The sequence below is a fragment of the Vigna angularis genome, chromosome 9 (assembly GCF_016808095.1).
Source record: "Vigna angularis cultivar LongXiaoDou No.4 chromosome 9, ASM1680809v1, whole genome shotgun sequence".
Taxonomy (NCBI): Eukaryota; Viridiplantae; Streptophyta; class Magnoliopsida; order Fabales; family Fabaceae; genus Vigna; species Vigna angularis.
The window spans coordinates 29,732,327-29,752,829 of NC_068978.1; the positions used below are offsets into that span (position 1 = coordinate 29,732,327).

Consider the following 20,503-nt stretch of genomic DNA (forward strand, 5'->3'; position numbering starts at 1 on the left):
GTTTATTGAAGCATGGCGCTTGAAGAAGAGGTGGTTCATGGGCGTGTATTCGGTTCCACAAATCTGGTAACTGATTCTAGTGGTAAGAAGAAAATGAAGATGAAGTTGTATTCGGTTCCACTCCTTCAAGAAATTGCAGAGAAAAATGTATTCGGTTCCACGTTCTTGTATACGGTTCCAGCTTTGAAGAATGCGTATGCAATAATTAGTTCCCCAACATTCTTCCTCCCTTGTGCATGGCTTATGCGTGTTGTGGGCTGATGCGATTTTGATGATGGTTGGAGTTCGGTGGTGATGGAGTTGACAATGAAGTTACAGAGTGAGTTGGTTGTAAACTCGTAACTAGCGACTTTTCGCTGCACCTTCCAAAGTTCACTGTCGGAGTTGAAGATTCCGTTGCCGAGGAGGTCATGGAGGGGGTGGATGAAGCGTTCACCCTTTGGGTAGTTTTCGAATCGGGTTTTGAGCATATGTTCGACGTTGTCGGGATTGGCCGTTACGACGATGTTGAATTTGTAGGGGCGGGACATGACAACGGTGTTGGTGGGGCAATCATTGAAGACTTGGGTGGTCCATTCGAGGAAGCAGTGGCGGTTTTTGAGGAATTCCAATAATCCTCCGATGAAAGGGTAGGGTCTGAAGCATTTGTTGTTGTGGGGTTTTTCTCTGGCGAAGTAAACAGAGAGAACGAAGAGAAGGACAAGGAAGTGGAAGGACAAGAACTCCATGTTCGTAGGCAGAGCAGAGAAGAAGTGTTGATCATGTGTCTACTTTTTTTATTTTTATTTAGTAATAATAATTAGTTAATTAATTTAATATTTTTCATAATTTAATTATTATTTATATTTTCATATACTTTAATAAATAATTATTATTATTAAATAAAAATAAAAAAGTAAACTTAAAAAAAGAAAACTTTAACACTTGAAAATACGATTAATATATTGAAATTAAATATGATAAACGTATTTCCAAAGGTTAACATATTTTATTTAAATTTTTATTTTAATTTTGTAATATTATTTATTTTCTTAATAATTAATATTTTATAAATTAAAAAATTAATATATATTAATTTTATAAAAAATATTAAATTAATTAATTGTTTATTATTATTATTATTAATTAATTCAAAACGTAAAAAAAAAACCTTAACCATAGTTGGAAATACTTGGTAGTAAATTATATTACAAACAAATACTACATTTAAAAATAAATTCATTTTACTACATTATAATTTTTTAATTTTTAAAAATTAATTATAATTATTATTTATAATTTTTGTCTTTTTATATACATTTTTACAATTTCATATAACATTTTATATTACTTTAATACCTAGGGACATTTTGGTAATCTTTAATTTCTATCAATAAAACAAATTTTTTAAATCTATCACATCAATCAAATCCTACACTAATTCTCACAAACTTTACTTCCAAATCCACTCTCAATTATCCACAAATCCACTCAAAAAAACAACAAAAAAATTATCCTTAAATCCATTCAATTATTCTCCCCCAAATCTTCTCCCACAAATCACCTCATGTGAACGAAACATTAAAGACAATATTCTCTATGAGTCATGTATTAAAGACAAAAAGTCAAAAACTCTATCAAAAGTATAAATGTGGTATCCAAAAAAAGACTTCTTGAACTAATACACTTGCCTTTTTTTGGACCAACTAGGACTAAGTTTTTAAGTGGTCTAGTTATTATTAATGATTATACTAGATGGAGTTGGGTAAAATTATTGATCTTCCAAAGTATTTTGTATATTTTTTAAACAAGTTCAAAATTAAAAAGGGTTTAATTGTTTTTGTTATAAGTGATCACAGTCGAGAGTTTGAAAATAAAGATTTATGAAACCTATTTGAAAATTGTAACATTAACCATAACTTTTCTCCTCGAAGGACACAACAACAAAATGATATTGTTGAAAGAAAAAATTGTGTTTCACAAGACATGGCTAGAACAATGCTTAATGCTAACTTCATATCGAAATAGTTTTGAAAAAAAAGTAATTAATACATGTTATTTACAAAATTGAATTTACATAAGAGCATTGATTAAGAAGACTCACTATGAATTATGAAAAAAAAAAAAAGATTCAACATTTTTTTAATCCATTTGGGGTATAATGTTTTATTATAAACATAAAAGAGAGTTTGGGACAAATTGATTATAAAACTGAAAAAAAGAATTTTACTTGGATACTCTGAAGCATCAAATGCCAATAACACATAGAACTCCAGAACATCTACTATTGAGGAAGATGTATATGTAAGATTCAATGACCATAGCAACTCGAGTTTTGACGTTTAATATACAATATATAACAAAATATCGTTTAGTGAGTATAACGTCTAAGAGAAATGCATATTTGGACATATTTGTTAAAAGCAAGCAAGATAAACAATGACATGTCAATTATAAAAGCTTAAACAATAATTGTCAAAAGCGCGTCTAGAGAAAACAATAATAAAGATGTATGTTTTATCAATTGAGATACTACTTTCAAAAGCATAGACTCATGTTAAACACTCATACAACGAATCATGCCTAAACACTTAACGTAAGAACATTAAATGCATGAACATATTGTACATTTATCTACTTTTTTTCTCTTTATCTGTGCAGATAATGACAATACCAAACTTTATTTAAAAACACTATACATGGATCATAAAGATGTTGAGAAATAGGAAGACATTTATGAAATGTTTCCTTAAAGCTTTATGTCCTGTCATAGTCATACAAGATCTCACTACTAAAGTAATGTTGCTCTTCCCAAGATGAAGAATAGTACAATCTTCGTACCAGAAGCCACTTACTCTCAAGAGGTCAAGTCTCTCTAAGTAACGATTATCTCTCTCGAAGACTATATAAGGAGGACTCGCAAAAGAGAAAATACAATAACTTATATAGAAGAAGAGATCATTGAATTCTTACTCTGCTGCTTTCCAAGCTAACATCGTCTAAAGCTTTACAAGTTCTCTTATTTCATTTTATTGAATTTATCTTCTCTTTGAGACTTAATTGAATTTGTACTTGTACTCAAAACACTGATTGTGGTATTCAGAAGTTAATTAAAATACATGTATGTTTTAACTCAATTGAGTTAAACGGTCTAGACAATTATCTATGGTTGATACCAGTAGTGGTTAAACTCGGTCTAGTCAGATTGAATAGGGAACCAGAAGTGGTTGATAATACTTATATACCAGGAGTAGGTTGTATTCGTTGTAATCTTGTTAAAGATTAATGGAACCCCTTAAGAGATATTAAGGGAGACTGTACATAGCTTAGGTTAAATGAACCCGTATAAAAATATTTGTGTTACTATTTATTCTATTTAGAATGTTTTTCTAGACGCTTATTTGAAAACACAAGCGTTTAACAAGTACTGCAATTTATCTAACACTCTTAATAGTTATTAAACATTATTTTTGCGAAAAAAATTTGAAACATTATTTAAACCCCTCAACCCCTCCTCCCCTGTTATTTTGCATTTGGTGTAAGACATACCACAAATTCCAAAATGAAATACAATTTTCTAGTTACCACAACAAAAATACACAGACCATAAATTATGAGCTCAAAGAATCTATACAAAGCTACAAATCATTAGAATATACAAAAGTTAGTCAATCCTCCTTTGATTTTAATTTCCTTAAATGGACAATCTTACTAGCTGGGTTCCTTTCCATTCCAAAATCAACTGCTATTAAAAATAATATAAATGATAAAAGTAACTCATACTTAATAAGTCTTAAGTAGCTTCATGATTCATAAATGTTCATGATAAAATAGCTAATAAATTCATAAATATTTAGCACAACAAAAGGAAAATTTTCATGTTAAAAGGAGAATTATCATCCTTCTTAATCTGTTTGTGATCGCTAATTCATGATTGAAGAAGAATCATGTTAAGAAAACAAAAGACAATAACATTGATGATATTTCTTTTAATGATTAATATGGAGGAGAATAAAGCAAGTTCAAGTTCGGATGCTACTACGAATATATCATACATGCACGGGGAATACGAAGATGCTAGTAGTGATTACTTAAGGAGTGAATTATACAATCATTCTATATCTATAAATAACACTATGTTATTTATTATAAACAATAATAATTAATCTTAATTTAATATTTTATGACTGGCCACAAATATTTTAAAGATGATTTTAGATAAATAATAAAAGTATTAACAAATTGAAAAATAAAAACTAAATTAATAAACCAATTTTTTTAGTTTTTGAGAATTACTTAAATATTCTAGTATTTTATATAAGGAGGAAAACTTAGTTTTTAATGAGTAATTTGAATTGAAATTAATTAATACACATGTTTTTTAAAACGAATATGGAATTGATTGATGCGTTACCTTTCTAAGAATTATTTTGAAAGGAATAGGAACATTATCAGGAAAATAATGAAGATATATAATCAAGTATATAATTAAAAGTATATTTTCTCTTTGCTAATTTTCCTTCCTAGTTTATGATCATTAAATTTAAACTCCATTTTTTTATTGGATATTTTTTGAAATGAAAAAAGAAATTAATTGGATTAAATTCAAATAGGTCTATAAATAACATCATATATACAATGTTATTCATTGTCTAAACAAATTGAAAAATTGAAACTTGTATTTGTGAGATCAGAAATGGTGAAGATTTTGATCGCAACTCTTTTACTTGCTCTTGTCTCACAAGGTGAGAGTTTCTGTCATGAATGAAACTTGTTAGCACAGGTCAACCTCTCTTTAATGGTGCTATTGTATTCAATTATGCTTGGGATTCTCAATTCCCTCTAAATCCCATTTCTTCAAATATTAATTGTTAAATGTACAACCAAACCATGTTCTTTAATAAATTCACCTTTTTTATTATTATTTTATAATAAGACATTAGGTTTATGTTGTTGATTTTTTTTTGTATAATTTTTAACTAACTATTTACTACTCTTCTATATAGACATTCCTAGCAATGAATCCTAGATTATATATATATATATATATATATATATATATATATATATATATATATATATATATATATATATATATATATATATATACTAATAATTTTGTGAATTTAATATATGAAATTTAACTTGTTGTTCAAACCTACTATCCTTCTATAATAAAACCTTAATTTTATGTTGTCGAATTTGCTTTTTATAATTTGTATCTTATTATATACTGGTTCTTTAGAAAGTATTTGTTATAGGATCAATTTTCATAATGAATGAATTATTTATTGTTAATCAATTTCAATTGTTAAACTGTGTAATATTTGTCTTCCAGCCTTAATAACTATAAGAAAAGACTCATTATAAATAATATAAAATAAGTATAATCTTAATTATAGCCCATGTATTATTTTATTACCTCACTACTAATTTTAAGTTTTATAATAACATTTAAAAGTCAAATAATGGATTTCATTTGTTAATTATATAGATTTTGTGATTATAACTAAGGACGACAACAAATAAGATGAGATGAATTTCATTATTACATCCTTATCCCCAAAGTAAAAATTTATACTCATTATCATTCCATACTTAATAGGTATATGACTTTTGTTTCATTTTCATCTCTACTAGATAATAAGTATATTTGTATTTTCGTATCTGCTTTTTTATACTATTTTAATATGAATTAATTGTTTCTTTTTTTAAAATAACAAAACAATAGTGGAATAAAACCGAAAGAATTATATAAAACATTTGGTAATTACACATAAACAAAATTTCATGATAACTTAAACTGATTTTGAACCCTTAAATCTTTGCACGACATTATGTTGGCATTCTCAAGTTCTGTAATTAAAATGAAGGTAGTATGCATCTCCAACGTATTGATGCAACAAGTGAAATTCATCCAAAGTTTTTATAAAAGGTGAGTAGTGAGCATTTGAATCATCATCCACCCTTCATCCACAACTTTTCACTTTACTTTTCAGTAATGTTTTGTATTGTTTTTCACATGAAAGATTAATTTTCTTGGGTTAATTTTGTTGTAATTTCATAGATGATTATGAGACTATGTGCAAGTAATGAATTATTCTTTTATTTTATTCAAACAAAGTCTATTTTTATTTATTTATTTTTTGTTTTGATTTCTATCTTAGAATTATCTCATAATGCTCGTTGATAATTCAATATTTTAGTTTTTAGTTTAGTTTTGATTCTATGATTTGTTTAAGTAAAATAATAAATCTTTATATATAGTCGTTTGGAGTATGTATTGTAGATTCTTGAATAAGAAAAGTATTAATAGGTTTTCACTTGTACATTGAGACAATAAAATAGAAGAATAAATTAAAACTTGAATTATATATGTTTAGAATACGTAAGTAAATCTCTAACATAAACAATTAGAATGAAAGAGTTTTAGCAAATTAAATGAAACTAATTTAGTTAATAAAATCTCTATTTATAAAATAAATTGATGATGATCATACATAACCAATAAAATGTTTTACTATGAAAGAGTTAGATAATCAATCTATTTTATCTATGGGCTTGGGATTAGTGGAAAGTTAATCGCGGCCCAAACAGCCCAATAGCTTCTAATATCTACTTACCTTAAACCAAGTTGATTTATCTTAAGCCAGGATGGTTAGCGACGTGGCCGGCCGTTGTCGCGGGATTTATCCATCGGGCGGCTGGCCTCGGGATATCACCGTCCGTCCTATCCTGTTCAATCCTCCACATTAGCCAATAGAAAGGTAGTTTCCCAAGTCTCAAGTGTTGGGATGGGCGGACGATCCATTTGCTGGTTCGATGATGTGGGCGTTGAAACGGGCGGACGGTCCATTTCCCAGGTCTCGAGTAGTGGGATAGGTGGACGATCCATTTAGTGGTTTGATGACGTGGACATTCTTCCGTACGGCACTCGGTCTTCGTTAGTACAGTGCCAAATATACCAATCAATAATATTAAGACAAGACTAACTTAAAAATGAAAATTTTAATATAATTATAAAAAAATGTAGTGAGTAAAAGTCACAATTGTTTTAGTGCACTGATGAAGTGATCATACCAATACGATCGTTCCGTATCTATGTAGCAAATATATTGTTATTTTATTCTTAGCAGTAATAATTATAAAAATTAAGCATTTTATGATTAGTTCCACTGATTTTAACGACAATGTTAGAAAAATAATACAATTGCTACCAAATTTTAAAATAATAACTAAACTATTTACATTTTTTAATAATTGCTTAAATTGTATATTGTTATATAAGGACACGGTTAGTTATTTATTAAGAGAGTAACTTGATTTGAAATTAAATTACACATATTTTTAGGGAAGAATATGAAATTTATTGATGCATTCCTTTATTTAAATAGAGGGAAAATGTAAATAAATATTTATTTTAGAAATTTAAGTTAATTTATAATTTATTAAATATCAAATTTAAAGAATTTTTTTTATAAAGTACTCAAAATAAGAATAATTCATATATTAAGAATCTAAAATTGATTCAGTCCATATTATTATTTTTATATAAGTACCTTTCAATGGTAAAATTGCTTCTTTAAGTAAAATTATCTCAATACTAGATTATCAGAAAGATAATAAGGTGGTCAAATAATTTCATATATTTGATTAATATTTTCCATATATTTCACCAATGATGGTTCTTAAGTCCAGTGTTAGCATGAGAGGTTTTCTTGCTAATGCTTGTTCTAAAGAAATAAATTAAAGGCTTTATTATTCATTTTGAATAAATTTTACCTTTTATTTTTGTACTAAATTTATTTTAATTTCTATAGATATTATTTTAATATTTTCTCTAAACATATTATTCTTAAATATCTTTTAGCTCTTATATATAACAAAATTATCAATAGTAGGAGTCTACTAATTAAAGGCTTAAATTTGATTATAAGACTACTTCACTCCCATTTATATATTCAAATTGATTTACTCTGTCCAACACAATTGTCTTTTAAACAAAACAAATAAACCCAAATTCCAAACCCTAGTGATAAAATTTCAATTCCATTGTACAATATGGCCAATATAATTCCTCAGCAGTTTACTAGTCATAATGAACCTACACATCTTAAACATCCCTATTTGCCATTTCAAAATCTCATCATTCACTCACTATTTGTAGATCTTCTTTCTCTTCTCTCCCACTTTCCTCTTTCATGCTCAAACTGGTGCCTGTGCTTCACCATTATATATATATATATATATATATATATATATATATATATATATATATATATATATATATATTCAATGAAGGGTCACTTGAAGAATCCTTTTTTGCTGTGGATAAGTACCAGAAGATGGGGCTAGGAACCCCTTTATAGGTATATCCTTGATGGTTTTATCCTCTTCAGTATCTTAATCAATGTCCATAAAGTTCTATAATTGTTCCCTACTTTGGACATGTTGTATTGCCAAACTGTTTAAGCTTTGTGATCTTCCAGAATACTCCTTTATTAGTTTAAAGAAGAAGGAATCTTCTCTCTCAAGTAACCTTGATGGTTCATCATACTCTGCAATTCTCCCTGTAACATAAGATTGATGCATTAAGCAACTCCCTTATCAGTTTAACATATCAAATTTCTAGTTCCATTATCATGTTTGCTTTTAATTATTAGCATTAATTAAGTTTTTGATCCCTAAAACAACTTATGCATAAGTTAAGTTTAGCTTATGTAGAAGCTCATTTCATCTTTTTCTTCTTGTTTTTCTTTCACAAAATCGCTTATGGAAAAATTTGTTGAAGCAAGGCAGAATGTGATAAATGCACATACCATCACTGAGCACCAAAACCAAATCGCTATCAATAACTGTGTGGATTCTGTGAGCTATTGTGACAACAGTTCTATCTTTAAACTCTTGACTTATGATGTTCTGTAACACTCCATCAGTTGCAGAATCTACCGAGGCTGTTGCTTCATCCAGCACTAGTATGCTGCTTCTTTTCAGCAGGGCTCTTCCAAGGCAAAATAGTTGCCTTTGGCCAACACTCCAGTTATCACCATTTTCAACCACTGATAAAAAGGATTCAAGTCAGTTTTTGTAACGATTACTAGTATCACAAACAAGCATTACAAAACTATGAAAGTTCAAAGATAAATTGTTCAACCTGGGGACTCCAACTTCTCTTCCTTGGCCCTCACTAGGTGGCCCAGTTGACATTTGTCTAGAGCCTGAAAATGAAAAAAGTCACTGGTAAATGATGATAATGTTTATGAAAAGTTTAAAACGTCATTTTGGCCTTGTGTGAAAAAGAATCTTCATTTTTTAGCTTCCATTTTCATGTTCTAGATCAAACTGTTTGATTAAATTGTTTACCTCCCACACTTCAATGTCAGAGTATTGCTGAAGAGGGTCCAGGTTTCCTCTGACAGTGCCTTCAAACAAGGCAGGGTCTTGTGGGATAATGCTAAGCCTTGACCTTAAGTCATGGAGGCCTATCTTGCATATATCAACATTGTCAATGATAATGCTTCCTTCTCTTGGTTCAACAATCCTGAAAATGGCTTGTATGAGGGTTGATTTTCCACTCCCAGTACGCCCAACAACACCAACTTTCTTCCTCCCAGGAAATGTGCAAGTGATGTTTTTCAACACAGATGGCAGATGTTCAGCATAACGTATCTGTCACACATTTTATTGCATAGTAGAATATAAGTATTCAAGAACTCATGGACATAAAAGAAAAATATAGTTGCAAGAAGTATACTGAGGAAACAGCCCATGAATCTATATGCCTTCTTCACTATTATTCAATCAGATATTGTCAGGTATTGAAAACTTGTTGACATTTTCATTGATTATCTTATTAGTTATATCTATATTGCATATATGTTTATCATATAATAACATATCTCTTATGATCTTTGGTGGGTTGATGGTGTTAAACTTTTTCCAGACAGTGAACAGAAATTAAACCCTAATGTTACCATATGCATGTATGCTTATACATATTATAACATATTCCTTATATGTGTTAAACATGTTTTAAACCGTTGCTAGCTAACCTGTAAATTTTTGAAACATATTGTTCCAGTTTCTGGCCAGTTGCTTGGTGGCCTGCTGTCTTCAATCACAAGAGGTGCTTCACTTTTTATATTTGTGTACTGAATAATTCTTTCAACTGATATCATCTTGTTTTCTGCGTTGCATATGTTCCATATAACTGAAGCTTGCAGCACATTCAAATTGATCCCATATGTTACTGCCAGTCCTGCAATACCTGTAACAAATCCAATGCAGAAAAATGTAATTCTTAATTCTTGAGAGGTGATTTATCTGATGATCTATTAGTGTGTTCCAATGAAACATGGATGTTTATTGTGGTGATTGACAATGTTAAGTTTCCAAATAAAAAATTACTACTTACTTGGGTTGATTATTCCTTCAGGGAGGCTCACAAGCATGACCAGTGAGAAGGCAAAAACAAAATTTGACAGTAAATTCAATCTGAAAGAAAGCCATTCCATTGCAGAAACATTATGAAACCATGGTCTTGAGAAGCCATCCACAAGGACAAGATTGGTGTATATGAAACGGCCCTCTTGATCAAAAGCTCTTATTGATGCTGCTCCTGCCAAAGATTCTGAAAAATGGTGGAGAATTGGAGTGATCTGTATCTGTGCTAAGCGAGCCAGTTCTCTAGCTGTAGGGGTGTAATATCTCTGAAATAAAAAGCATTCAACTTCTGTTAGGATTGGACAGTGAGAAAAAGAGATTAACTTCATAATCATTTTCTGCTATTAGTTTAAGATGAGTACCATCACTTCCTTATTCTGTTTCAAATGTTTGATCTAAAATTCAAATATATATTTCACATAGTTTGTAACATCCAATTCCAATGTCTTAGTTTTAACTTTGTTACATCATTGACTGATATGAATTTCAATGTTTACTTGATAAACTTGAGAAATCATATTATATCTTGTATAAATTTTGAAACCAGGAATCTGTCTCACTTTTTTGTTTGTCCTGTCATAGATAGATCAAGAAGGAAAAAGAATTACATACTTGATACCATATGCAGACTGCAGTTACTGGAATGAAGATGACAAATACTTGCCATGCCACCTGACACATCACGGCAATGGTTCCTAGAATCTGTATTATTGAGAAAGCACACCATCCTACTCTATTTGCCATTTCCAAGTCTAGCACACTTTGATCTGTGGAAGCCTGAAATCAAAGTTTTCTAGTGTTGGTATCATTGAGAAAAGAACACTTCAAAGAAGATAAACAGTCTACATCCAACTGTTTAAAGTGTATAACGGTACACAATAAGATAGCCAAGGATGAACTTGTGCAGAACTTTTTTGTCACTCTAATGCAAATTATTAGTCCATTCCATTGTATTAAGAATCAAGAAATACTATTGTGGTAGTAATGATAAGCATAAACATAATTGTTATGAAAGCTTACTTACCCTATTCAAGATTCTTCCAGCTGGGGTAGAATCAAAAAAGGACATGGGGGCACGGAGCACACTATGCAACATCTTTGTGAAAAGTGTCTGTGATGTCCAAAGTCCAGCATTTAACACCATCATGGCTCGCAGCAGAACACAGAATGAACCAGCAACTGAGAGTGCCATATAAATAAGTAGTATGAAATTCATGTCATATATAGGCTTGGCATCACTACTTGTGGGGCAAACCCAAGCCATCCAATAGTTACTGGCAATCTGAAGTATTTGGAATGAAGATTGTGCCAAGATAATGAGAGGAACAAACATTCCTCCTTTGACAGTGGTCAAATAAGTCCAGTAAACTTCTTTTGCTATGCTTCCTGTTTCTCTTTCCTCTTCTTGCACCAACTTTCCATCATTTCCTTTGTCCTCTGGAGGATTGTCTTGCACTTTGTCATGCTGAAGACTTGACTTGGAGTTGAAGTTGGATTCACCTTCCTCAGCTATTGAATTGAAACTTGTTCTACTTGAGTTTTCAGCAACAACAATTGACTCCAGAGCTTTGCTGTGAGCACCAACTAAAACTTCAAATCCTATATTTTGCTTTAGAAGATCTTCAAATTTTCCAGCTTGTGCTATCCTTCCATTTTGCATCACCTAGATTTCATTTGGGTCACCATTTGTTATACACTAAGCAACACTGACAATATGGTGCAAACTTACCTTATAAAAGTAATTTTGTATGGTTTGATTAAATTTAAATTAGTTGATCACCAAACACTTAGCTCTCTTAAACAACATGAGTAGTTGATCAGATTTTAATGTCTTTTAGTAGCATAATTTGATCTGTTCTTTGGTGATTAGAAGAAACAAAAAACAAAAAAACAAAACGTTCACGCTGCATTTACCAGAATGAGGTCTGCTGCTGGGAGAAACTCAACTTGGTGTGTAACAAAAATTATAGTTTTCTCTTTGAGAATCCCCATAAGGCACTCCTGCATAAAACATGTGGAACAAATAGTAAAGAAATTGTTTCTCACACCATGAAGTGTCTGCATATTTTTTAAGTCTTAAGAAAATGTAACTAACCTTGAAGAGGTGAGTACCAGTATGAGCATCAACAGCACTGAAAGGGTCATCAAAAAGGTATATGTCAGCATCCTGGTAAACTGCTCTTGCAATCTGTATCCTTTGCTTCTGTCCCCCACTCATGTTAATCCCTCTTTCTCCTATCTCTGTCATGTCACCACATGAGAATAGCTCAAAGTCCTTTTTCAATGCACATGCCTCAACAGTTTTGTCATACTTATCAGCATTGTACTCTTTTCCAAAGGTGATGTTGTCCCTTATGTTTCCAGTCAGTATCCATGCAGATTGTTGAACATAAGCTTTTGTTCCACTGATCTTAACATTCCCAGACTGTTTATATATTTCTCCCAAAATGCCTGATAGCAGACTAGACTTTCCTGAACCTACAGATCCACAAACTGCCACCTTCATTCCCCTCTTAACTTTCAACTCTATTTCATCAATGGTTGGAGTTGTTGAATCAGGATCCCAGCTGAATCTCCCTCTCTCAATAACTACATCAAATTCTGTTCTCTCCTTTGCAACATTTTCAATGACATCATGCTGGATTTCTTCCTCACGAAGGAAGGAAGCGATCCTATCAACAGAGACTTTTCCTTGAGCAATCACATTGAGCAAATCAGGCAAGCTGAATATAGGATCCTGCAGCATTCTGAACGTGGCAAATGCAGACAAGACCCTTCCTGCTGTCAGTTCAATCCCCATGAACATGCATGCCCAAAAAGTTATCACAGAGATGAATGTAGGTGATCCCCAAAAGATAAAAGCAGAAAACGCTGCTTGCCTCAAGGACTTTGTTAGCCAATTATACTCTACATTCCTCAGTGCTTCTACCCTTTGAGAAAATTGAGTGTCCCATGCTTGAAGCTTCAGAGTCCTCATGTTTCTGAGGACTTCTGAAGTGGCTTTCATCCTGTTGTCCTTGGCATCCATGATCTTGGCTTGGTATCTTTTCTGTATTTTTGTTAGAGGTATGTTCAAAGTCATCACTCCCAACGTAGCAGCTAGTGCAGCCAATGAACCTAGTCCTAGATTTGTATGCAGAATGAACACTGCTAAGGAAATTTGTATTGGCAGCATCCATATGACATTTACATACCAAACAAAATCTGTGATTCTCTGCACATCTACACTCATGTAGTTCATTATCTCACCACCCGTGTGACTTTGGCGCGATCTACTCGACAGATGCAGACCCTTCTGATATATATGAGATATCAACGCAGCTCTGAGGCGAAGGCCTAATTGCCTAGCTCCAAAAATCCATTGCCTCTGAGCTATGGTCTCAACCATTTTGGCACAGAGAAAAGCCAGTGACAGAAGGTATCCACTCTTCAAACCACGAGTTTCCTTCTCTCCCAAGAAATCCACAAAGTCTGTTATCAAGTAAGGACCAACATAAGATGCTGAAGCATTTACCACTGCAAACAATGCATTCATTGCTGCTTTCTTCCTAGCGAACAGGTAGATTGCCTTGTAGATAGAAGGGTTTGCAGTGCCATCTTCCTCCTTGACTTTTCTAAGGCTCTCATCAAAGGAACAGGTCAGAAACTCAGCAGAGTCTTTGATGTCAACATCAGGAATGTCACTCTGTTCAAGGGGTTTCTTATACCCTATTGCAAACAAGGGGTTAAGCCATGAGAAATTAATGAGTTGGAGAAGTGAGGCTTTTCCGTATGGAGATTCCCTTAGACACTCTGAATGTTTCTCAGTTTTCTCCCCAAGAAGTGGTTCAGCTGCACCATTTGTGGCAAGCATCACAGTGCCTGTCTTCCCACTTGTGGAAATAACCAGAAGGCATGTTGAAGCAAGCAAACCAAGGAAATCTGCATATTCTCTGATGCTAATCTGACCACTGTTGGTGACACTGAAATGAACATGAAGGCCTGTGCTTATAATGCACACAATGAAACTGCAAAGCCACCAAGCCCTCAGAATCCAAGGGAAATGTGTGCTTGATTTTGATATCTTGCATATTGCTACAAGACTAGTTACCCATGATAACACTTGAACTATTTCTGATGTGAAAGCCTGAAGTTTTGAGGTGCATTGAGTCTCTTGATTCAGCATCAGTAGCAGCAGTGATGCATGAACAGCCAGCAACAGTGTGTTGGAGACAATGCTGATTTTGTAAGCAAAACCATGTTTGATTGCTGGTGGATGCATCGATTTTGTGGCACCATCTGGAACCTTGGTTTGCTTTCTGATCAGGCTCACATATTTTCTCAGGAGTTGGACTAACAAGATCACAGAGAACCCGAGTTCCACAGGTAAAATCACATGCTCCAACAAGCATGGTGATTCTAATGGCTGCCATGAAGTCCAAAACTGACTTTTTAGCTCTGCCAAAGACAACAAATTCATTCATGTCAGTTTCATGAAGATATATTCCATTTAGTTCCAACAAAAGTTGACGTTAAATAATGTGATAAGGTTGTCTCATTGTTCAGGTATTACAGTTTCAAATTAGCTATTTCATTCATTCATGCATGAAAGACTTGGTTTTAAGAGTAACAATGAAACGGGTAGGAATTTAACCATCTCATCCTCATCTCCCTATTCAACTGATATAATTTTTCTTTCTCATTCTCGTTTCATCGAGCAACACTATACTCATATTATGCTCATGTCTCTTTATTATTCCAAATATTAATTGAATAATTTAAAAATAATAGAAATCACAACAAATAAAATAATATATTATTAACTATTCAATGTAAAAAACATACATATATTTTTTCTTCTCAATTTCAAATATCAAGAAACAAATTATAATTAATCAAAAATATTAAATAAAAATTGAATAACAATAAAATGATAACAAAAAGAATTGAAAAATGACCAAGTCTATATATTCTATAAATATTACACGAAAGTAATAAAAAATTAATTAAAAATATTTTAATTATTTAAGACTTACATACATACAAGTGATGAGAGACATTAATGATATATATATATTGTTCTTTTTGTGGTTTGCACAGAAAAAAAGTGGGTACATCATGAAGTTTTTTAACATAAATCATTAATTCAGGTGAGAATGTTTTGCTGAATAATGTTTGTTGTTAAGCACTTATATAAAGACAATTAAAAATAAAAATAAAATAGAATACTTTTTTTTAGTAAGTGTTTATTAAAGTTATAATCTTATAAAGTTAATTATAGTACCGCTTAGACAATTGTATAAGTTATAAAAATAACAACTAGATAATAAAACAGAATAGCCACTTATTCAATAATCATTCACTTTCCATTGAATAAAATAAATCGAAAACAAATATCAATTTTAGTTTTTAAACATATAAGATACTGTTAATTTAGTACTTGAAATATTGAAAGTGTCAAAAGATCCATTAATTATGTCGTCTTAATTTTTATATGACTAATTTATTATTAAAACATAATTTTAAAGACAATGAACACTGAATCACAAAGACTCTGTCATCATTAAATTATACTAAGGTTGAATCTATAATTTCCACACATCCACATACCAATTCAGGTTTTTTCTTTTTTTCTAAAGACTAAATTAATAGTATCCCATACATTTAACAATAAAATTAATAATTTATCTCTACATTTATTCTTTCTTTACACATTTAATTTTTAATATATCTTTCATTTATTGATTTATTTTTATTTTTCATTCCCGTAATTCCCAAAGTTATTCTCTTTCCCTCTTCACAATGTCTTTCATAACTTTCAAATTCTTTTCCTCGTCTAATTTGTTATTCCTATTTAAAGAAAGCAACATAAAAATAAATAAATATGCATTAAGAATCTATTAAAGTTAAAGTAATATATAAAACGATTCACTATTCCTAATCACTGTGTAAGTTGTTTTTATAATTAAAAATAGAAGAGAACAATATTATTATATATAATTTCTGAATCAATACTTTGAAAATTTCATTGAAACAACTTTATGATATTGTTTTTATGTGACTCTGATTTAGGAGTATGATTTAATATTAGTTTAAGTAGTTTGTGTAAAGTTGAAAGCAACGTAGGAAACAACTCAGCAATGATTGTGAAAACTTTGTCCGGTTCTTAAAATTTAATGAATTAAGGAATATTTGTCGTATATTAATTATGTCAACAAAAAGTTAAATTTTACGAGAAACCCAAAACTTAGATGCATTAAAAAAGGTAACGAGACAGCTTTGAAATCACTGTACCGCACCGCACAGTTGTCACTGTGGTTTTCAAAACAAAATTTGTCTTCTCGAAATCATAAATGTTTCTATGATAAGTTACTTATTTCATCTTAGAATTTGTGCCATGTTCTTATTCTAAACATTTTATAGATTTTTTTTTGTTTAATAGTTTATTATAATAATATTTTTAATTTTTGTTCGTTATTTATATTTCGAGTATCTATTAGATTTGAAATGGTATAAAGATGTAAACAAACATTGGAATATAAAAAATGTTCAAGATTAAAACTTTAAGGGGTGATGGTACAAGAAAAAGAGAAAAAATGAAGTGACTAAAATAAAATAGGTGAAAAAAAAAATCTTAAAAGAAAGATAAATAAAAAGGCAATTAAAGTAAAAAAGAAAAAAAACTATTGATCACTTCACTTTTTTATGATACCAAATAAACCTAATTTATCTATTGCTTTTATTTTCACTTAATTCTTTTAAACAAACAATTTTTTTTATGATATAAAAATTAGTGCATGTTTATAAAGATTTAATTATTATTTTGAATGAATTGAATGAGTTAGTGTTTTTCAATTCAATATTATTTATCCAAAACAAACTTTTTAAAACAACAAAATTCATTTAAAAAATTAACTTCTTCACATAATGGAGATTTTAAGTTTTACTAACTTGAAAATTTTAATCTTTTAAGTAGAAACTTCACAAGATACCCTTTGGAATTCCAACCCATAAGAAAGCAAAGTTTAGGTTTTGTTTTTTTTACTATATAAAAATTAGTGCAGATTTATAAAGATTTAATTATTATTTTGAATGAATTGAATGGTTAGTGTTTTTCAATTCAATATTATTTATCCAAAACAAACTTTTTAAAACAACAAAATTCATTTAAAATATCAACTTCTTCACACAATGGAGATTTTAACTTACTACCTTGAAAATTCTAATCTTTTAAGTAGAAACTTCACAAGAGACCCTTTGGAATTCCAACCCACACTTTGAAAGATCAAGAATGCAAAGTTTAAGTTTTGTTGTCTTCCCCACTTGAAGGAAAAATTGGAAATTTATTTTTGGAAGAATAGAAGAGTGGCATGTGGAGTATTATTATATTGATGGTATTATATTGATGGGAAATGGTTCGTGCACTTAGAACAATGAATCCACCACAAGAAACTAAAAGACAAAGTAGTTTCCTGACAGCTACAAAGGTCATGTCATGTGGTATTTGTCATTTCAATCTCACACCAATCACTTTCTAATATATGGAACCTACTTGGAAACCACTATGTGGAATTATTTGGTTTAATAATTCACATATCAACATGTATATTATTCTACAAGTGTTACACTTCACTTTGGATACGTAAGAAAACTAATTATTTAGCATGTTATTGTTGAAATTTGTTATTTTAGTCACAACAATTAAAGCCGCTAATTTAAGTTTAAGTTTGATCTTCACATTGTCATTGTTTACTTGAGTGTGTTAGAAAATTTTAGGAAGTATGTGTTTAATTTAATGATTAGATTGTCCTTTCATATCTCTTAAAAGACAATATTAATATAATAATTTTAAGGATTTTATTGAAAAAGTTTAAATATCTATACAAAGACATTTGACTTCTTTATGGATGTTTAATATGAACTAAAAAAAGAATTGAAAGATTTAAAATATTTTTTATGAAATATAGTTGAAGTTATATATATATATATATATATATATATATGATAAACAAATCTCATTTTAGATAATAATCTTAGACGAACATATTGAAGATTAAACATCAATTTAAATGTAAAGAAATTATTACATATAAGATAAAACTTTGTTTATAAATTAAATTAATTTTATGAAGTTAAATTAATGTAAAAGTTTTCTTTCTGACGACACTAAGAAAAGAAATTTTAAAAGTGTATGAAATGATTAAAGGAGAATATGCACCGAAAGAAAAAGTAGAAAAGAGAAACCTATAGTTGAGATGCTAGTTTCTTATAGAAAAAGAAAGAAAACGGGTATGAAAATTTAAAAAAATTGAAGTAACATGAACAACTATAAAATAGAAAGTAACAAGTTATGTGAACTTTTAAAATGATTATCATATTTTAAAAATAGCATAATTTTAAATCTATTAATTAATAATAAGGTGAACTTAATTCTTTCACCATTGTATAATACTATAACTTATATGAATAATTAGAGACATGTTACAAATATTACATAATATTTCTATTACTTAACATCACTCAATAGATTAAGAATATACAATATCAGTTTATTATGATATATATATATATATATATATATATATATATATATATATATATATATATAAACATAAACCAGTTAAAATTATTGATAGAATGTATTTTTGGAAAAGCAAACTATATATTTCATATTATGAATCACAACTAGTAATTCTTTTTTCCTTTTTCCTTTATTGTTAAATCTTAAAATCTCTTAGAAACTGAAAAACAAAATTCCTTCAAAACATGGGATAGAACAACAGAGGGGTCATTAAGGAAGTGAAGAACAAAAAGACAAATAGAATAAAACATGAAGTAATGCTCATACATAATCTTAATTAATTAGTATTGTAAACTAGATTAATCTCCAGTTTGGTAATCAATCAAAAGAAAATTTTCACCCTCCAATGATCTTATTTATGACTGCAAATAAGATGGTTTCAGTTCTATGGATGACAAATTCAATGCTATATATACTTAAACTTCTGCTATTTTAGTATAGTAACTGATGGTGGGCTGAAAATTTCATGACAGAAAAACATTTCATGACAGAAAAAAGTTTCAGTTTTCTTTGATGTATTTCATGCATATAACAGAAGGAGAAGCTGCATAAAACTTGTAAGAATGGTCAGAAGTAACTTACTTGTGGCACCAAATATGTTGTAGAAGTTCTCCAAAGCCATGCTTGCTTCTGAACTTGAAGCTCAAATTCTGCTGTTTGTTCTGCAGAAAAGAGTCACATAATCATTATTTGGCTTTCTATTCAACACCTTATATCTTATGATAATATTAATAATAATAACTACAACAATATATGCATAGACATAGCCACTAACATGTGATGAGTTTAGAGCTTCTGAGAGCAGAGAAAACAAACATGAGAAAAGTGAGAGAGTCACATATACAGAGAAAGAGAGAGAAGGGTTAGGGGAGATTTTATAAGAGTTGCAATAGAAAAAAGGTAAATAGCTAGCTTTGTGCACAAAATATGTTTTTGTTTATTTTATGGTCAATTTTCTTGGTGAGAAAGAAAATTGGACTGCTGTTATGTCACGTGAGAGTCTGCAAAATTCGATTTTGGCATGTTATGTTAGATCAATGTATGGTTTTTGTGGTCTCAGTATTCCAATTTCGATAGAAAAAAGCTGCCATTAACAAAAGAAAACAATCTGCGATGGACCCATGAGTGCTGATAAAGCAAATCCAGTTGAAGGGAATACCATGAGTGTTGCAAAGTTCAATTAATGCACTTCATTCATATATATATATATATATATATATGTGTGTGTGTGTCATCATTCCGTACAGGATGATTTTTGTGGTCAACATTTCCCACATTACACATCCTTCATAAGAAAAGTGAACAACTTAGGCATGTCATATGGACTAATGCCTTGAAATGGGTCCAAAACATGAAAGATTATACAAATAGTTTTGGAACTGACTTTTGTGGACACAGATGGTTTGATATTGATATTCTTTAATAACTACACAAAAAGTTGAAAAATTCCTTAGAAAAATTCAAATGGGACAGTCTTTTACTTGGAAATTCGGACAAAACCCTAATTACAATAGTAGAAAA

The 20,503-nt window shown here is 30.2% G+C and overlaps 1 protein-coding gene across 1 annotated transcript; it reads right to left on the reverse strand.

Moving 5' to 3' along the window:
* Positions 1-7,989: 7,989 nt before the first annotated feature.
* Positions 7,990-19,920, reverse strand: LOC108347399 (putative ABC transporter C family member 15). The gene is made up of 12 exons (XM_017586605.2): positions 19,758-19,920; positions 19,565-19,644; positions 12,518-14,859; positions 12,337-12,423; positions 11,447-12,085; positions 11,035-11,199; positions 10,394-10,688; positions 10,032-10,246; positions 9,343-9,648; positions 9,134-9,197; positions 8,799-9,038; positions 7,990-8,549 (listed from the first exon to the last, which is right to left on the reverse strand). The coding sequence occupies exons 2-12, from the start codon at positions 19,602-19,604 to the stop codon at positions 8,404-8,406; spliced, it is 4,539 nt and encodes a 1,512-aa protein (XP_017442094.1). The 5' UTR covers positions 19,605-19,644; positions 19,758-19,920; the 3' UTR covers positions 7,990-8,403.
* Between the last annotated feature and the right edge of the window lie 583 nt (positions 19,921-20,503).